Genomic DNA, 20,161 nt, shown 5'->3' with positions numbered 1-20,161 from the left:
ATTAATATCCTGCTGGGGTAGTTTCCTATTGGAGATATAGTTGTGAAGGAAGTGTGTGGTACAGGGTGTAAAACCTTGATACGACTAGGCGTCCATGCCCTTTTCTGCTGGGGAAAGAGACTGTCCGATGGTACTGAACAGCCCAGGTTTTGCCTGGTTCAGGAGTTGACAGGAAAGTGTAACTGTGAGGACAGAGGTGTGAAGGTGTATTTAGACTGCAGCGGTCCAAGTTGGAATGTCACCTGGTGAGTGGGACTGTGCAGAGTTGTGTGCTGCTACATATGATGACTCGTTGGAATGCTGGGCTGTATCCTGCTGTGTGTAGAGGATGTGAACAGTGTGTGGCTTTGTCAGACATTTCCATTCTAGGGGTAATTAAAGGGTGTAACTGCTTCAACGTCATTCAGAGGATGACTTGGGTGGGACTGTGCATTACATAATGTGATCGCCTTCATCCCTTCTAGCCTTTCAGAGTTATCGTTTGGGGAGATTTTCCATCTACCAAATAAGACATTCTTTAAAATGGCAGTATGGAAATGTAGATGTGGTTAGATTCGTTCCTGGATGTGGCATCTTGTAGACGTCTCTGCAGGTTGCATCTAGCTTGTGGTGGAATAGTGCCTGGAAACTTTTATTTCAGATCCCAAATGTTAAGTGACTTCACTGTGCTAACCACCTTCATAACACCCTAGCACTTGTTATTCACTCTCTCCTGCAGACATTATCAAGAACGTGGTGAAAGAATACAAGGACGTCTACTCTGAGATAGTCAACCAGGCTGGGAAGACGCTTCAGAAGGTTGGTGGCTCCCTTTGTGTTATTTTCTTTTCCTGTGAGTGGTGGCAGGAAGAGAACCTTTGAGGTTGATGGTGTTCTGGGGGCAGTCGGTGCTGTGAAAGTAGTGAATGAGCAGGACATACGGGCTCTTAGCCGTTAAAGGTCTTATCAGTAACTTGCGACAAGTCCAGTGCATTATAAGCTTTGTCCTGTCTGTGGTCTTCTATAAAAATGTTTGTGCTCCATGTGTCATGAGCTTAGAGTCTTAACAGGGTGGTGTGGTCACCCTAAGCTATTCTAAAATGTCCTGGTTTTTGAGACCGAATGTAGAAGTAGGCGGAAATGATCTCGGGGTTATCCTCACACATTAAAGTAATTGAATATCAACACTTTAGAACCATTTATTAGGTAGGCGTACAGTCAATAATTTGTGGTTAAAGGTGTAGTCATGGGCTTTTCCCAGAAATGAAAAACTCCCCACACAGGTACGACGGGGATGTAGGTTGTCCCAATGGTGCCACTTGTAGCCCATCATTCTCGTGAAGGGCTATCCACAAGACATTGTCATACGGTTCCTACTAATTCAGTAAGACTGCGCATTTTGGCAACATTAGCATCAAAACTATGGAGACTACGTCCACTCATTCTATCAGAATATTTAGACCTAGTTCCTGGCTGGCTCGCACTGCACCATCTGCACCCCTAAACCTCGCAGGGTACCTGATGGTGTCTGCAGCCTCAGAACACGACAACCCTAATTCCCCCAAGGAAATAGAGGAAACCAGTCTTCTCTTTCGTTCTCATCTTAGACATGCCCAAAGGGTGACAAATTGGCCTTTCAAACATTTATTGAAACAATTGGATTCTTTCGTAAAATACGTTCGTTGTAATGATTAATAGAAGAAAACAGAGCAAGGTAACCAGCATTACAAGAATGGTGTAAAAGATTAATATTTCAACCATTATAATGATTGTGTTAATTATGTGGATACTTGTAATTGTAGTCCTACCTAGCACTACCTATCCTAGCGAGCATAGGGTGAATGCGGGTTAGCCAGGTACCTAGTTAGTGGTCTAATTTCTTGTTAGAACTGGGGGTCTCTAGTTGGCAGAGGTAGGTACCACTGTCCAAATAGGGACCCTTGCTTCTAGTCAGGGTAAGGAGGAAACACTCTTTAGATAACCTCTGCTCACCCCCTTGGTAGCTTGGCACAAGCAGTCAGGCTTATCCAAAAGTAATGTGTAAAGTATTTGTACTAACACTCACAGTAACACAGTGAAAACGCCACAAACTGACTCCACAACAGTTTAGGAAAATAAAGGTATTTAATCTAAACTACACAAGACCAAAACGACAAAAATCCAACATACACAGTTCAAGAAAATGGTTGCAAAAGAGTTCGTAAGGTTGCGATAAAATAATCCACAGTTGCGTGAAAAGTTCACAGTTGCGTCACGTTTTGCCAACAGTACCTTTTAGAAGCGACAAAGTTCCAAAGCAGAAGCTGGTGCGGTGGAAAACATGCGATGCGTTGCTCCTGAGACCCTGGGGAGGCGATGCGACAACCCCGCTGCAGCAGCGGGCGTGTTGTGACGAATCCGGTCTGTATGGGGAGGAAGGCGGACTTGAATGGATTCCGGTGCGTAGGTTCCGTAGTAAGTTTTCTCTCGCAAAGGCACGATGCAATGATCTTTGGAGTTGCGATGATCTCCGGGGCGACGATGCGCGGACCATCGGTGATCTTCCTCTCGCAGCTCCTCGATGCGATTGCTTCTTCGACGACACTCGCAGCGACGTGATGCGGTCCGCAAGCAAGCGGTGCGACGATCTCACCCAGCGACGACAGGCTCTGCGACGACACTCGCAGCAATGGTAATCTTCCTGCACCGGTCTGGTGCGTCCAGCAAACGAAGTATGCGACCGCTCTGGCAGCGGTAACAGGCGCTGCGACAATCTCGACCATCGTAACTGCAGGATTTTCCTCGTAGTGTCGGGGATGCGCTCCGCAAGCGAGCGATGCGACAAAACTTGCAGAAAGTCTTTAAAAGCTTGGTTTCCAGCTTCCCAACACAGGTACAACTTCCAGAGGCACCACAACTGGCCCAAGCACTCTAGGAAGGACAGAACACTCCCAGCAGAGTTCAGGGAAGCTGGAGGTGAAGTCCTTTTGTTCCTGGGACTTCAAAAACAGGGAGCCAGCTCTTCTCAGGCCCTTGGAGATTCCTTCAAGGAAGGGGACACAGCACAAAGCAAAGTCCTTCCCCTCTTCTTGGCAGCAAAGCAACGGCAGGTCAGTCCAGCAGAGCAACAGCAGGACAGTCTTCCTTCTTCAATTTCTGCTTTCTCCTTGGCAGAGGTTCCTTCTTGATTCCAGGATGATCTAATTTTCTGTAGTCAGGGGTCCTGTACTTATACCCCTAAATATCTTTGATCCCTTTGTGCAGGAGGGCTCTGAGCCCGGTCGGAACCAGTTCTGGGTGTTCCTTGAGCACTTTGTTTTTCTGACCTCTCCTTTCCTTTCAGAGAGAGGGGCAGGGTCGTCAGCCGCCCAGTAGGAGGTGGAGCCAGCATTGAGGAGGGAGAGCACAGCCCTGGAGCACTTTGTTGACATTATTCCTTCTCTCCTTTCACAGTGCAGGGCAGTGCCATCAGACGCACCACAGGGAGTGGAGCCAGCACTGTGGGGGGCAGGCACAGTCCTATTCAGGCCGAGATGTTATCCCCTCCCACTACTCTAGATGCAGATGGAGCTATGCAGCCCAGGGATGGCCCACTCAAACTCTGCTAGCCACCCAGCCCCTGTTACTCACAAACCAGACAGTTAATTCACAAACAGGCCAAGGCACACAGAAAGGTCAGACAAGAGAACAGCAACTTTCTAAAAGTGCTGTTCTCAAACACAGGATTTAAAAACAACCTTTCCTAAAAGATGTGTTATTAAATTCTGAGTTCAGGGATACCAGACTTGTATGTCCTATCTTGCTCCTATGGAAAGATATGTTGGTTGCACTGTAGCCAGCATCCCCCATCATAGCCTTACAATAGTGAAAAACGAAAATGGCTGTAATTCACTACCAGAGCATGTCACCTGCACAAATACATGCTCTACCTTTCACATGCACTGCACCCCGCCCAAGGGGGTACCTTGGGCCTTCCATAGGGGTGACCAATGTGTACAGAAAGGGAAGGGTTAGGCCTGGGCAGCGGGGACACTGACCAGGAGGACATGGCAGTTCACAGACTGCACGCAGGCACTGCGGTGGCAGGCCCGAGACACCATTTTAGGGCTACAATCAGTGCTGCAGGCCCACAAGTAGTATTTGAATCACCAGCCCTGGCACACTCAGTGCACTTTACTAGGGACTTCTTGGTAATACAAATATGCCAATCATGGATAACCAATCACAATAACAATTTACACAGAGAGCATGTGCACTTTAGCACTGATCAGCAGTGGTAAAGTGCCCAGAGTCCTATTGCCGAAAGCCACGGGTCAGGAAAAGTAAGGGTGGAAGAAGCAAAAAGTTTGGGGATAATCCTGCAAAAAGGGCCATTTCCAACACTCCTCATTTATCTGTGTGCGTGTTTCATCGAGAAACCAGTCTGATGTAGAGCAAGCCGCCGTCTTTCGCAGGATAGGGATACGATTCAGCAGGGCTAGAATTCAGGCACAAGGCAACTATGACAATTCATGGAAATGCGTCTCTGCTGAACAGAGGCTTGGGGCATTTTGTATAATAAAGCTGGACCCGTTCACACTGGGCCCGAGTTCAGATCCTGCTGGTGTTGTTGATTCTACCAATTCAGAGCTGTCTGCAAACAGACATTTTTTTTGTAAGCAAAACGCTTTGAGTACACTATCACTCCTCTCAAAACATGGCAACTTAAACTTGAACATGTACAAATGGGAGCGTTTGTGCACGAACCCTGGTAACTCATGACAAAACTTAAAGGAACTACTACAATGCCCACCCCTGCCCGGGGGAGGCGTCTCCGAGCACTACGTAAAGTGACCGACTTGGTCTTATTCCATAAATAAAGTTAATCCAAGCAGCGTGGCTTTCTTTAATTCTTCATCGATTTATTAAACACATTCATGTTTCATGGTTTAATTTAAAGCTGTTGTTGCAAAGAGGGTAACATAATTATAGCCAATCCCGATGCATTTCGGGCTCTGCCCTTCCTCAGGGGATGACTCTAAAAACAAAGAGAATGAAAGAATCGTAGTACCAATATGAAATTGACCATCATGCTGTTATTCATAAGTGCGTGGACTAATGATTGGTGCTAGAAAAAAGTACTGCGTACGTGGTGACATCGTGAAATTAAAATGGGAGTCCCAGGGTTCCCAAGAGAAAAATTATACAGGCTACTTGGCGGAAGGATTGAACCCTCCGTGTAAAGGACCGTGCAGACCCAGTGACAAGGTTTACCTACATGAAACCCGCAATTAGCGTGCGTAAAGTAAATCACTGAAAAATAAACGTGGACTGTGGTAGACGAGCCTGTCCACACAGCCACAAACTGGATCGGTGCTCATGCAGTTAAAAACAGTGCAAAAACGGCTGCATTCCGCTCATGAGGTACTCACGTTACACCAAACCGTGCCAGGGCTCCGAGGAGTTCCAACGTGCAATGGAGAAATCGAGGTGTTAAAAAAAAAAAAAAAAAAAAGCATGCAAAGGGAGCGTGAACTAAACATAAAAAAGGGGCACAGTGTCCAGCAGGGTCAGGTGTCATTGGTGTGTAAATACGGGCGCCATCTTGGAGTGTGATAAAGGACCGTGAATCATATATAAAATAATGCATTGACAGTGCTGTATGAATCGGGGGTCTGATGGTGATACATAAAACGTGAAGTCACATGCACATGCGCAAGTATACAAATATATATCATAAGTAACATTGAAATTCCATTCTGTCATTGAGCCCCTGTGGTATCATGGTGGACATAAAACGGATCCAAAAGTTCTCGCGTTTCAACAGTGTGTTCTTGTTGTTGCTGGTCACCTTTACTTGTTCCAGTATTAGGAACTTCAATTGTGCCACATTGTGTCTGTTCTCAGTGAAATGTGTGGCTACACTGGACTTAGAGTTATTAGTCCTGATGTTGCTCTTGTGTTCCAAAATGCGAACACGTATTTTCCTTTCCGTGTGGCCGATGTAACATTTGCCACACGGGCATTTGAGTAGGTAAATAACATTACTGCTGTTGCACGTGGCATTGACACGGAGTTTGATAGGATATCCTTTGAGTGGATGGTTAGTAGTGTTCCCACGAATGCAGTTGTTACAGTTGCTGCAATTGTAACAAGGCCTTAGGCCAGTGTACATGGGCTGACAGTCGGATGTCGTTTGCCTAGTAAGGATTTCCTTCAGGTTACGGCCTCTTGTGAAGGCAAACATAGGTGGTGAGTTGAATATGCCTTGGAAATCAGGTTCCATGGTTAAAATTGGCCAGTGTTTGCGAATAATGTGTTGGAAAGTTTTGGATAGTGTTGAATACTTGGACACCACAACCATGCGGTTGGACTGAACCTTAGGTTTGGGAAGTAAAAGTGTACTCCTGTTGATGACTTCACTTCTCTCCATGGCCACATCAAGGATCGGTGGCGGATAGCCACGAGCTTTTAGTTTATCCAACAATTTTCTCATCTGTAGTTTACTGTCCTGTTGTATGGAAACTATACGCTTGACCCGTAAAGCCTGAGCAAATGGTAGGTTGTTTTTCAATTGCCAAGGATGAAAGCTGGTGTAGTGCAACGTAGAGTTGCGGTCCGTGGGTTTGCGATACAAGTTAGTATGCCATTGTTCCCTTTCCTTATTTATCTCCACATCCAGATAATGTACACAATTCTCGCTGTAGTCCCATGTAAACTGTATTCTCTCATTGATGTTATTCCATGAGTTAAGAAATCCAATCAATGTTTCCGTGGGACCATCCCACAATAAGAAGATGTCGTCAATGTAACGCAAGTAAAGCTTGCCATGTTCCTGCCATGCCGTCTGATTCGTAATGTACGTCTCCTCAAATTGCTTCATAAAGATGTTCGCGTAGCAGGGAGCTGCGCAATTTCCCATAGCCGTGCCATTTAGTTGGTGTATCCATTTGTCGTGAACTGAGAAGTAGCTGTGGTAAAGTGTGAATATGGTCAATTCCATTAGGAACACTTTCAAGTCCTGATCCAGGTCAGATGACGTTAGCACATGTTCCACCGCTTCAATGCCCCAATCATGTGGGATGGAGGTGTATAGGGCACAGACATCAACTGTGCACATGATCACCGTGGAGTTTTTCAGCTCGTCCATGGTGGGTGTTAATTTCAACAAGAAATCAGTGGTATCTCGTACATGTGATTTGGTGTTCAGTACAAAAGGTTGAAGATATTTATCTAGGAATTTCCCAGTCTTCTCGTGGACGCTGCCCTTTGTGGAGACAATGGGACGAAATGGAGGTGTCGTAGGATGCTTATGAATCTTTGGTAGCATGTGTAATACTGGAGGTTTCGGATTGTTTGGTGTTAGGTATCTTCGAGTCTTGTCGTCGATCGTACCATTGTTGAAGGCCTGATTGATGATTTGGACTAGGTCCTTAGTGTACTCCATAGTGGGATCCCCAGGTAGGACATCATAGAGGTTAGAATCCATAATGTGATTCTCAATTTGTTCCTCGTAAAAACTAGTGTCCATCACCACCAGTGCACCCCCTTTGTCAGCATTTTGGCAAGTAATCTGAGGGTTGTTCGCCAACTGTTGTAAAATGTTCCTCTCCTTCTTGGTGAGATTTCAATGTGTAATTGGACGTTGGAATGGTAGTTTGGCAATTTCATGTTTAACTAAATTTTCAAAGGAATCTATGATCTTGTGGCTGGAAGGCGCCATGAAAGTACTGTGGGGACGTAGTCCTCTGAGCATATCCTCCGTTGGAGGTGGTGCGGGGCACACATTCTGAAAAAAATGTCTCAATCTCATGTTGCGTAGCAGTTTGAATGTGCTAACTTCCAGTTCAAGGGTGTTAGTTCCAGTTGTAGGGACAAAGGATTGTCCCTTCTGTAAAGTAGCCACTTCCTCCCTAGTCAGAGGTGTGGTAGAGATGTTAATCACCAGGTTTTCTTCCATGTTCATCTCTTTTTGTTGGCTCGCTTGCCCTTGGCTGTCGGTGGTGTTTGTTCCTTTTCTGTTACCACGGCGGGTCTTGCCCCTCCGGGGTCGGGCTGAGGGTCCAGGCCTGGTTCTAAAAAATGAACCGCAGGCTGAACTGATGTACCAGGTGCTTGCGTCTCAGTGGTAGGTGTGGTGCGTTGTTGTCGTTGACGATTTTCATCTTCAGAGGATGATGTTTCGGTCCCCGAATAAGGGTTATATGGCTTATTGGTACGTCGGCGGGCGTACACCTCTGCCCAGGTGTACACCTCCCCGAGTTTGTAGTCAATAGTGTCCCTCTTGTATTTCCGAAATTTTCTCTCCTGTATTTCACGGGTGTGTTTGTCCAGTTGGGTGGTAATGTCCTCCAACATTTTCGTAAGCTCCTCTTCGGTCATGGCATTGTCCAGCTCGTTCCTGACGCATTTAATTTCTTGGGTGAGCTCTTCCAATGTTTTAGATAGTTCCTCGACTATCAACAATATCAAGTCGAGGGAGGGAATAAGACCAAGTCGGTCACTTTACGTAGTGCTCGGAGACGCCTCCCCCGGGCAGGGGTGGGCATTGTAGTAGTCCTCGTTGAGTCATCACTGTCAGGCCAGACAGTGATTTTCTCGGAGCACACAACAGAACTTTACCTGCATTACCTTGGGGAACACCCATCTGGCTGTGCGAGTTCCATCATTTATTAGTCTTCACTATCTTCTGACCCAGGAACCCGGCACGCCATTCTAACATCATGAATTACGATTCGGTCTCTGGCATGACCGATCAGAAGGCGAGTACCTTTGCCTTTACCACCGAAGATGCTGACAAGATTTACGGCATGATCCAGGAAGAGATTGCCTCCACTGCTAACACCCGCAGTGTGGAGAGCAACATTAAACAGCTACTCTATCTATTGAAGAAAGAATCGAACCAAAAACTACACGCTAGTACCCTGATTAGGTACCATGGGGCACAAAGGATCCCCCGGGGCTTGAGAGTCCCCTTGAAACCTTTATTGTGTAAAAACAACGCGAAATTTGTTGAACGCTGGTATTCCATCCTGAACAAGTGCTCCCTCGACTTGATATTGTTGATAGTCGAGGAACTATCTAAAACATTGGAAGAGCTCACCCAAGAAATTAAATGCGTCAGGAACGAGCTGGACAATGCCATGACCGAAGAGGAGCTTACGAAAATGTTGGAGGACATTACCACCCAACTGGACAAACACACCCGTGAAATACAGGAGAGAAAATTTCGGAAATACAAGAGGGACACTATTGACTACAAACTCGGGGAGGTGTACACCTGGGCAGAGGTGTACGCTCGCCGACGTACCAATAAGCCATATAACCCTTATTCGGGGACCGAAACATCATCCTCTGAAGATGAAAATCGTCAACGACAACAACGCACCACACCTACCACTGAGACGCAAGCACCTGGTACATCAGTTCAGCCTGCGGTTCATTTTTTAGAACCAGGCCTGGACCCTCAGCCCGACCCCGGAGGGGCAAGACCCGCCGTGGTAACAGAAAAGGAACAAACACCACCGACAGCCAAGGGCAAGCGAGCCAACAAAAAGAGATGAACATGGAAGAAAACCTGGTGATTAACATCTCTACCACACCTCTGACTAGGGAGGAAGTGGCTACTTTACAGAAGGGACAATCCTTTGTCCCTACAACTGGAACTAACACCCTTGTACTGGAAGTTAGCACATTCAAGCTGCTACGCAACATGAGATTGAGACATTTTTTTCAGAATGTGTGCCCCGCACCACCTCCAACGGAGGATATGCTCAGAGGACTACGTCCCCACAGTACTTTCATGGCGCCTTCCAGCCACAAGATCATAGATTCCTTTGAAAATTTAGTTAAACATGAAATTGCCAAACTACCATTCCAACGTCCAATTACACATGGAAATCTCACCAAGAAGGAGAGGAACATTTTACAACAGTTGGTGAACAACCCTCAGATTACTTGCCAAAATGCTGACAAAGGGGGTGCACTGGTGGTGATGGACACTAGTTTTTACGAGGAACAAATTGAGAATCACATTATGGATTCTAACCTCTGATGTCCTACCTGGGGATCCCACTATGGAGTACACTAAGGACCTAGTCCAAATCATCAATCAGGCCTTCAACAATGGTACGATCGACGACAAGACTCGAAGATACCTAACACCAAACAATCCGAAACCTCCAGTATTACACATGCTACCAAAGATTCATAAGCATCCTACGACACCTCCATTTCGTCCCATTGTCTCCACAAAGGGCAGCGTCCACGAGAAGACTGGGAAATTCCTAGATAAATATCTTCAACCTTTTGTACTGAACACCAAATCACATGTACGAGATACCACTGATTTCTTGTTGAAATTAACACCCACCATGGACGAGCTGAAAAACTCCACGGTGATCATGTGCACAGTTGATATCTGTGCCCTATACACCTCCATCCCACATGATTGGGGCATTGAAGCGGTGGAACATGTGCTAACGTCATCTGACCTGGATCAGGACTTGAAAGTGTTCCTAATGGAATTGACCATATTCACACTTTACCACAGCTACTTCTCAGTTCACGACAAATGGATACACCAACTAAATGGCACGGCTATGGGAAATTGCGCAGCTCCCTGCTACGCGAACATCTTTATGAAGCAATTTGAGGAGACGTACATTACGAATCAGACGGCATGGCAGGAACATGGCAAGCTTTACTTGCGTTACATTGACGACATCTTCTTATTGTGGGATGGTCCCACGGAAACATTGATTGGATTTCTTAACTCATGGAATAACATCAATGAGAGAATACAGTTTAAATGGGACTACAGCGAGAATTGTGTACATTATCTGGATGTGGAGATAAATAAGGAAAGGGAACAATGGCATACTAACTTGTATCGCAAACCCACGGACCGCAACTCTACGTTGCACTACACCAGCTTTCATCCTTGGCAATTGAAAAACAACCTACCATTTGCTCAGGCTTTACGGGTCAAGCGTATAGTTTCCATACAACAGGACAGTAAACTACAGATGAGAAAATTGTTGGATAAACTAAAAGCTCGTGGCTATCCGCCACCGATCCTTGATGTGGCCATGGAGAGAAGTGAAGTCATCAACAGGAGTACACTTTTACTTCCCAAACCTAAGGTTCAGTCCAACCGCATGGTTGTGGTGTCCAAGTATTCAACACTATCCAAAACTTTCCAACACATTATTCGCAAACACTGGCCAATTTTAACCATGGAACCTGATTTCCAAGGCATATTCAACTCACCACCTATGTTTGCCTTCACAAGAGGCCGTAACCTGAAGGAAATCCTTACTAGGCAAACGACATCCGACTGTCAGCCCATGTACACTGGCCTAAGGCCTTGTTACAATTGCAGCAACTGTAACAACTGCATTCGTGGGAACACTACTAACCATCCACTCAAAGGATATCCTATCAAACTCCGTGTCAATGCCACGTGCAACAGCAGTAATGTTATTTACCTACTCAAATGCCCGTGTGGCAAATGTTACATCGGCCACACGGAAAGGAAAATACGTGTTCGCATTTTGGAACACAAGAGCAACATCAGGACTAATAACTCTAAGTCCAGTGTAGCCACACATTTCACTGAGAACAGACACAATGTGGCACAATTGAAGTTCCTAATACTGGAACAAGTAAAGGTGACCAGCAACAACAAGAACACACTGTTGAAACGCGAGAACTTTTGGATCCGTTTTATGTCCACCATGATACCACAGGGGCTCAATGACAGAATGGAATTTCAATGTTACTTATGATATATATTTGTATACTTGCGCATGTGCATGTGACTTCACGTTTTATGTATCACCATCAGACCCCCGATTCATACAGCACTGTCAATGCATTATTTTATATATGATTCACGGTCCTTTATCACACTCCAAGATGGCGCCCGTATTTACACACCAATGACACCTGACCCTGCTGGACACTGTGCCCCTTTTTTATGTTTAGTTCACGCTCCCTTTGCATGCTTTTTTTTTTTTTTTTTTTGAACACCTCGATTTCTCCATTGCACGTTGGAACTCCTCGGAGCCCTGGCACTGTTTGGTGTAACATGAGTACCTCATGAGCGGAATGCAGCCGTTTTTGCACTGTTTTTAACTGCATGAGCACCGATCCAGTTTGTGGCTGTGTGGACAGGCTCGTCTACCACAGTCCACGTTTATTTTTCAGTGATTTACTTTACGCACGCTAATTGCGGGTTTCATGTAGGTAAACCTTGTCACTGGGTCTGCACGGTCCTTTACACGGAGGGTTCAATCCTTCCGCCAAGTAGCCTGTATAATTTTTCTCTTGGAAACCCTGGGACTCCCATTTTAATTTCACGATGTCACCACGTACGCAGTACTTTTTTCTAGCACCAATCATTAGTCCACGCACTTATGAATAACAGCATGATGGTCAATTTCATATTGGTACTACGATTCTTTCATTCTCTTTGTTTTTAGAGTCATCCCCTGAGGAAGGGCAGAGCCCGAAATGCATCGGGATTGGCTATAATTATGTTACCCTCTTTGCAACAACAGCTTTAAATTAAACCATGAAACATGAATGTGTTTAATAAATCGATGAAGAATTAAAGAAAGCCACGCTGCTTGGATTAACTTTATTTATGGAATAAGACCAAGTCGGTCACTTTACGTAGTGCTCGGAGACGCCTCCCCCGGGCAGGGGTGGGCATTGTAGTAGTCCTCGTTGAGTCATCACTGTCAGGCCAGACAGTTATTTTCTCGGAGCACACAACAGAACTTTACCTGCATTACCTTGGGGAACACCCATCTGGCTGTGCGAGTTCCATCATTTATTAGCCAAAACTTAAAGGAAAGCAAGCCTAGTTAATGTGCAAGCAACCATGAGGTTTTTCTTGGACGCTATCTTAAGTCTAAATCTGCCTGATTTCTCACCCTAATAATACTCTCTCCCAAAGGCAAGTTCTAATGTTATCTCTCAAAAGGCACAATAGGAAGGAGAAGTCTTCTTTGGCCTGGAAGCAGTCTCATTCCCGCGACCTCTAGTTGTCTAGACACCATTCCTGAAGGCAGACTCTTCCTTTATGCTGAGTTGAACCCCTTGCTCCTAAAAATATGACACTAGAGTTTTCTGTCTTTGGCAGATGTTGCGCAACTCAAGGTCTTGTGACTAGCGATGTTGGATACCCTTCAGACTACTCACTAAGGAAAGGAGGAGGTGGTACTTCCTGCAGGCCTAGCGACTCCATCAGCTTAGACTGTGACGCCTCCTGGTGCAGCCCATCCATGGACTTCGGCTCCAGAGCCTGTAGCGATATAGAAACCGGCTAGAACACTACCTCTCAGTTCCCTCGGCTCAGATTTCGAGGCTTCCTGCGAGGTTGCCAGGAAGACTTCCACCAAATCCATCTATGCAAGATACTGAAATAAGTTTGTGCAGTTGTGAGTTGAAGGCATTAATCCTTTTATATCTCACTTGTCTCGCATTTTGAGGTTTGCAATGTCCCCCGTATAGCAGCATCTGGCAGTGCCTGTAGTTAAGGCTACTTGGCTCCTCTGTCTACCTTTGTCTTCCTGGCCAACCTTCCCTGATAAAACAGAACTAGTTCCTTTTTGCTGAAAGGGTTGCTTTATTTGTTCCCTCTCAGTTTGTGTGTTCCTCACTTAGACTTGAACATTGTTTTGATTTTCTTAAAAGCATCTTCATTAAAGCCAATTCACAGGTGCCTGTTTTTTTTACTTCTTATCCTGAAAACAGTTCTGTTGGTGGCACTTACGTGTGGTTGCAATATCTGGTAGCTTCACGCCCTATCAGTTTTTCCACCCTTCAATTTTCTACCCAGTTGGTTCTCTACTCATTTCAATCCTTCGTACCAAAGATAGTTTCTGCTTTTCATATGTGCAAATCGATTATCCTTCCATTTTTATTTCCCCTTTCAAATGGAGAAGGAACGGCTGCAAAGAGTGAACCCCAGGTGTGCAGTGTCATACTACATAAACTGCACGTGACAAAACAGACTAGCTCTTTGTTGCAATAAGGTTATTAGACCTTAACAACGTTCTGTTTTGGTGTAACTAACAATTTCTGGAATTGTTTTAGCCCCTTGTCTCACTTGCCTTCTCCCCTAGACAACATTGTATTACCTTGACTCTTGGCTCAAATTCCCCGGTGCTATCTTACTAGTATATTTTTCGTTCTAGCATGTTCTAGTCTCTTCCTTTAGACACAACTTTACTCCTTGAACACAAGCTGCACTCTGTGTTTTATTTTGTTCCAGCTTCCCTGTGGACCCTCTACCTCTACAGCCCCCTTGTACATCTCCCCATCACACCACTGGACATGCTACCTCGGCTCCTCCCACTATAATGGCCCCTGACGTCACCTACGCCATTTTTCAAGTTCAGACCAAACACTTACAAAATCATTTACCTTGTAACTTATCTAAGAATGCAGCTGCTGAAAACACATTTTTCTCTGAAAACACTGCTATCTGGATGCATGCCTTAAAATAAACTTTGAACGTCCAGTGGACCTGAATTTACACTACGGTCACACACTCGCCTCTGCTCTCTAAGGCCACCTCTTAATCTTCACCTAAAAAATGGCAAGATCATGGTCCAAGTGTCTGACTCCAATTTGGAATTATTTGAGCCCCACTTCCCCTCCATTGGCCGCGTCGCTGAGTATTCCACCAAGTTATCTCTAACTCGCCACCTCCCCGGACTTCTCCTTCTCTATCCACCTCTTCAGTGACGTCCGCTCAAACCCTCCCTGTCCCTGACGTCCTCTTACTCTCCACCTCCCCTGACTTCTCCTTCCATGTCCACCCTCGTACCTGATGTCAGCACTAACTCTACACCTCCCTGACTTCTCCCTCCTTCAGTCCCCATCTGACCACAGTCTCTCAGCCTCCTGAAGCTCCTTCTCTTCCACCATTCATGACCGGAAATACCAGCATCTCCTCTAGTCCAACCACTCACCACCCCTCTGCATTTTCAGACCTTCCATACTTCCCCTCCATTCCAAGCAGCCTCTTCCCTTGGTATCACTATGATCCCGCCTCACCGAGCCAAGGCTCCCCCAAAACCTTCCTCCTTACTCCTCTATCCTAACATATACTGCCCTTTCAACGTCCACACCCTTGACCCCTCATCTTCCTCCAGATATTGTCCATCTATTCCTGATGTTCACGGGAGGTACCAGTGTTTCTCTGATCTCCTCTTAGGTCTCCTAAGGATGACACCTGCCCTGACCAGTCGCAGCACTCTTCCCAAGCGATCCAAAGCTATAAACACGTTAACATCCAACATAGTCTCTTACCACGGAGTTGGTTCTGCTGTTTACAAAAATCTCCAAACTCGACACCTCTATCACTAAGATGGATACCCCCTACCACCCACATCAGCTCAGCCTCTTGATACTGAGGAAACATCCAATTGGCCGAATAACAAGGGTCTGTAGGCACAACATTGGCCTCATCCTTCCCAAACTTACCGTATCCTGCCTGGGAAAACCAACAGGGGCAGCACTCCCCTTGAACCTCAGACTGCCGGAGTCCAGATTCCCTATGAGAAGAACAAACCCAGCAATCTCCCTGAAATAACCATGTAATCCACCACTTACTTTCCCTTGTTTACTACTAAGCTCCACTGCATGTTGGCGACAACACAAGACTGCGGACTCCATGACTTGGGCCCCAACCTTATGATTTTGACAGAAATGGCTTAATGATCGGTTCCAACCTCTACTATACTTTGTCTAATCGTATGCTCCCATTCTTGAGGGGGTGGGGGCAGTCGGAGAAGGTAAAATAGCATTCAGAGGCACTGCAATCCACAAAACGTTTGGATCGCTGGGAACGGAAACCTGCTCCACCTTCCTATACCTCGGTATGAAGATGAAATCCTCAGCTGCCAAACTCATTAAACTCAATCACCTACTATCCCTCATGGGACAAAAAAAGTTTGCTAAACATTGCGTTGACTTTATCAACTCAAACGTGCATGTCCAACCATCATCATGTTTTCCTAGACCTCACCCTCCACTGGGGCAGCCCATTCCATACTCACCTCCTTTGACACAGAAGAGTTGATACACTTGAGTCTTGCTTGGTTCTCCGACTCCCTCACCGCCATGCATACCAGGGGGGCAAATTCTACAACCGATTTCTTCAGTACATTGACTGTGCTCATGGACAATGTTGCCCCTTAAAGAGTAACGCGTCCGGACCAGGAGCACTCATTTGTGGTACGCCTCAGACTTAATGAAGTGAGACAGTGCCTCGGACTCGTTGAGTGCTCTTGGCACCAAAGCCTTTCTTAGCCAAATCTTGCACTCTTCTGCAGCTCTTGGCTCACACACAAACATCTTTGAAGCGGAATCGAAATGTATTAGGATCTCAATCGATCATACGAGATACAGAACCTAAAAGATATTTGAAGTCGTGAAAGCAGCAATTAAGCCAAAGGCTCACCTGATAATCCCCAATTCTGTCAAAAAGAGCTCAGAACTTGTCCACTTCTTTGACACCAAGATCAAAACTATTGAGGCCTCGATTCTTATGACGTCCACCGATCCCTACTTTACTGGTCCAGCAAAGCACCCAACAACCAGGATACTTGCAGCCTAAACTCTATAACCCGTTATCTCCAAACTCAAACCTTCCACCGTTTACTTGACCCCCCCCCCCTTTCTGCGTACCGACTTAAATATGAAATATTCTCATATCCCACTAGGCCACCCTCATCGACTGGTCTCCACACCAAGGATCTTTTCTGGACTGCTTGAAAATTGCTCTGCGCTCCCAAATGCTAAAAAAAAAAAAAAAAGAAAATCTATACAATGTTTTATGTATTCATTATTTTTACACCGAGGCAGTCGCCGCTGAGTATTTAGGACCTAGTTACCATCAGAAATTGTTTTTTATAGTTTGCTAATAACTTTGGCACCGTTTGGTGTATCTTCACAAAACTTTCCTCCAAAAAGTTGTTTATCCACCTCGGCTCCTTCCTGGAAAGTTTCAGGGTGATCCGTCAAAGGGAAAGCCGAGAAAAGGGGGGATCTCAAAACACAATTTCCCAATGCAATTTCCATAGAGATTTGTGAACAATATTAAAGCTAAAACGGCTGAACAGCATTTCACCAAATTTGTCAATAAGCGAGATCGTCACCCAGAAAGTGTAATTTTTGTGATTTGGTGTAAACTCGTGCAGTAGTTTTTGAGAAATTAAGTTAAAAAATGTGTAAATATCTGAAGGTTTATGTATGCTGGACTCCTGCAAGAGTCCCGCAGCCACGCAACGTCAAGTAATAGAGCAATGTCATTGGCTAAGGCAGCTTTTTCCCCCATCAGTCCCTTTGCTCTCGTGGGACCAGGCACTCTGATTGGCTGACTGAACGTGGAGACCAACTCTGTCCCTGCGTCATGAAAAAAATAAAAGCGTATATAGGGGAGGGGTACCCTGACTCCCGGTATTTTGTCAGGAACGAGAGTGACCAGGCCTGGTGCCAAATTTTTTTTTTTGGGGGGGGGGGGGGATTGCTGTGGTACCACAGAGCTCACAGAAGTCAGCGCAAGGCCCCCTCCCCCCTTTGTCGTATCAAAAAGAAAAAAAGAAGTGGGGTGTTGTCCCTCGGGGCAGGACAGCCCCTGCCACCAGCTCCATAACATGCATGGTGAAAGGCCATGCGTGATGGAGGCTTGGCTGCCCGCAGAGGGGTGAGAGCAGGGTGTGAACGTGGGGGGTTGGCATAGTTGCGTGTGTAATAGTCTTTCTTTACATTACAAAAACTCTGAAAAACTACATTGCAAAATTCACTGAAATAAACAAAGGACCTTTTATAGTAAGGTGAAAATGCCAGTTTAAACCTGAGCTTTTGAACTCGAGGGGAAAAAATACACAAACTCACCTGTTCTAGTTAGCTGAAGTAACTATAACCCGCGCCCTTGACATGCACTGCTGATGGCCTCACATATGACATCACCCACGACACAGACCCTTTCCAGGGATTCATCTATATAAGAATCCTGATGAGGACCCCTGCTGACGCAGCAGCATGAACTCAAAGATAAACCATCTATACTGGGGTTCGAAGGTTCAAGACATTTAAACGATACAGATTTTGTAAGTTCCATTGTTGTTCCATTGCCTTCTTGTATTAAACACCTTCCTGCACTGGTTTATTCCAATTCATCATGTGGTCATCGAAGCATAGAGCACTTTCTATGTTTTCGGTTATTGTTCACCTTTCAGGAACTCATATACAATCTTGTATGCAAGTCAGCCAGGTGTACCCCTGGGTACATGTTTTTTTTTTTATCTGGTTGCCCCTGTTCCATATTATCTCCTCTCTTGGTCACCACTTCTCCTCTTGCCCTCGTATATGTCTTTGTTTCTCGTCTCTCCTCACTCACCCCCTCCTCTCACACCCCTCCTCTGCCCCTCACACGTCTCTCTCACCACCTCCTCTCACTCCTCCTGTGTCCCTCACACGTCTCTCTCACCACCTCCTCTCTCTCCTCCTCCTCTGTCCCTCACACATCTGTCTCTCACCCCCTCCTCTGTCCCTCACACGTCTGTCTCTCACCCCCTCCTCTCACTCCTCCTCTGTCCCTCACACGTCTCTCTCACCCCCTCCTCTCACTCCTCCTCTGCCCCTCACACGTCTCTCTCACCCCCTCCTCTCACTCCTCCTCTGTCCCTCACACGTCTCTCTCACCCCCTCCTCTAACTCCTCCTCTGTCCCTCACACGTCTCTCTCACCCCCTCCTCTCACTCCTCCTCTGTCCCTCACACGTCTCTCTCACCCCCTCCTCTCACTCCTCCTCTGTCCCTCACACGTCTCTCTCACCACCTCCTCTCTCACCTCCTCCTCTGTCCCTCACACATCTGTCTCTCACCCCCTCCTCTGTCCCTCACACGTCTGTCTCTCACCCCCTCCTCTCTCACTCCTCCTCTGTCCCTCACACGTCTGTCTCTCACATCCCTCCTCTGTCCCTCACACGTCTGTCTCTCACCCCCTCCTCTCACTCCTCCTCTGCCCCTCACACGTCTCTCTCACCCCCTCCTCTCACTCCTCCTCTGTCCCTCACACGTCTCTCTCACCCCCTCCTCTCACTCCTACTCTGTCCCTCACACGTCTCTCTCACCACCTCCTCTCTCACCTCCTCCTCTGTCCCTCACACGTCTCTCACCCCCTCCTCTCACTCCTCCTCTGTCCCTCACACGTCTCTCTCACCACCTCCTCTCTCACCCCCTCCTCTGTCCCTCACACGTCTGTCTCTCACCCCCTCCTCTCTCACTCCTCCTCTGTCCCTCACACGTCTGTCTCTCACCCCCTCCTCTCTCACTCCCCTCTGTCCCTCACACGTCTCTCACACACCCCTCCTCTGTCCCTCACACGTCTGTCTCTCACCACCTCCTCTCTCACCTCCTCCTCTGTCCCTCACACATCTGTCTCTCACCCCCTCCTCTGTCCCTCACACGTCTGTCTCTCACCCCCTCCTCTCTCACTCCTCCTCTGTCCCTCACACGTCTGTCTCTCACCCCCTCCTCTCACTCCTCCTCTGTCCCTCACACGTCTGTCTCTCACACCCCTCCTCTGTCCCTCACACGTCTGTCTCTCACCCCCTCCTCTCACACCCCTCCTCTGTCCCTCACACGTCTGTCTCTCACCCCCTCCTCTCTCACTCCCCTCTGTCCCTCACACGTCTCTCTCACCCCCTCCTCTCACTCCTCCTCTGTCCCTCACACGTCTCTCTCACCCCCTCCTCTCACTCCTCCTTTGTCCTCACACGTCTGTCTCTCACACCCCTCCTCTGTCCCCTCACACGTCTGTCTCTCACCACCTCCTCTCTCACTCCCCTCTGTCCCTCACACGTCTCTCTCACCCCCTCCTCTCACACCCCTCCTCTGTCCCTCACACGTCTGTCTCTCACCCCTCCTCTCTCACTCCCCTCTGTCCCTCACACGTCTCTCTCACCCCCTCCTCTCACTCCTCCTCTGTCCCTCACACGTCTCTCTCACCCCCTCCTCTCACTCCCCTCTGTCCTCACACGTCTGTCTCTCACACCCCTCCTCTGTCCCTCACACGTCTGTCTCTCACCACCTCCTCTCTCACCTCCTCCTCTGTCCCTCACACATCTGTCTCTCACCCCCTCCTCTGTCCCTCACACGTCTGTCTCTCACCCCCTCCTCTCTCACTCCCCCTCTGTCCC

At 47.0% G+C, this 20,161-nt stretch overlaps 1 protein-coding gene across 6 annotated transcripts in view; it reads left to right on the top strand.

The window, feature by feature from the left end:
* LOC144785747 (non-structural maintenance of chromosomes element 3 homolog) overlaps nucleotides 1-20,161 on the top strand; it is a 105,950-nt gene that overhangs the window by 55,733 nt on the left and 30,056 nt on the right. For all 6 annotated transcript variants that reach the window (XM_078664545.1, XM_078664543.1, XM_078664544.1 and 3 more), the window contains one exon: nucleotides 719-798. In XM_078664545.1, coding sequence (XP_078520671.1) covers nucleotides 719-798 — 80 coding nt within the window. The remainder of the gene's footprint in view (nucleotides 1-718; nucleotides 799-20,161) is intronic.

Source organism: Lissotriton helveticus, chromosome 10 (genome assembly GCF_964261635.1).
Source record: "Lissotriton helveticus chromosome 10, aLisHel1.1, whole genome shotgun sequence".
NCBI classification, from domain to species: domain Eukaryota; kingdom Metazoa; phylum Chordata; class Amphibia; order Caudata; family Salamandridae; genus Lissotriton; species Lissotriton helveticus.
This window is presented reverse-complemented; position numbering and strand designations above follow the sequence as displayed.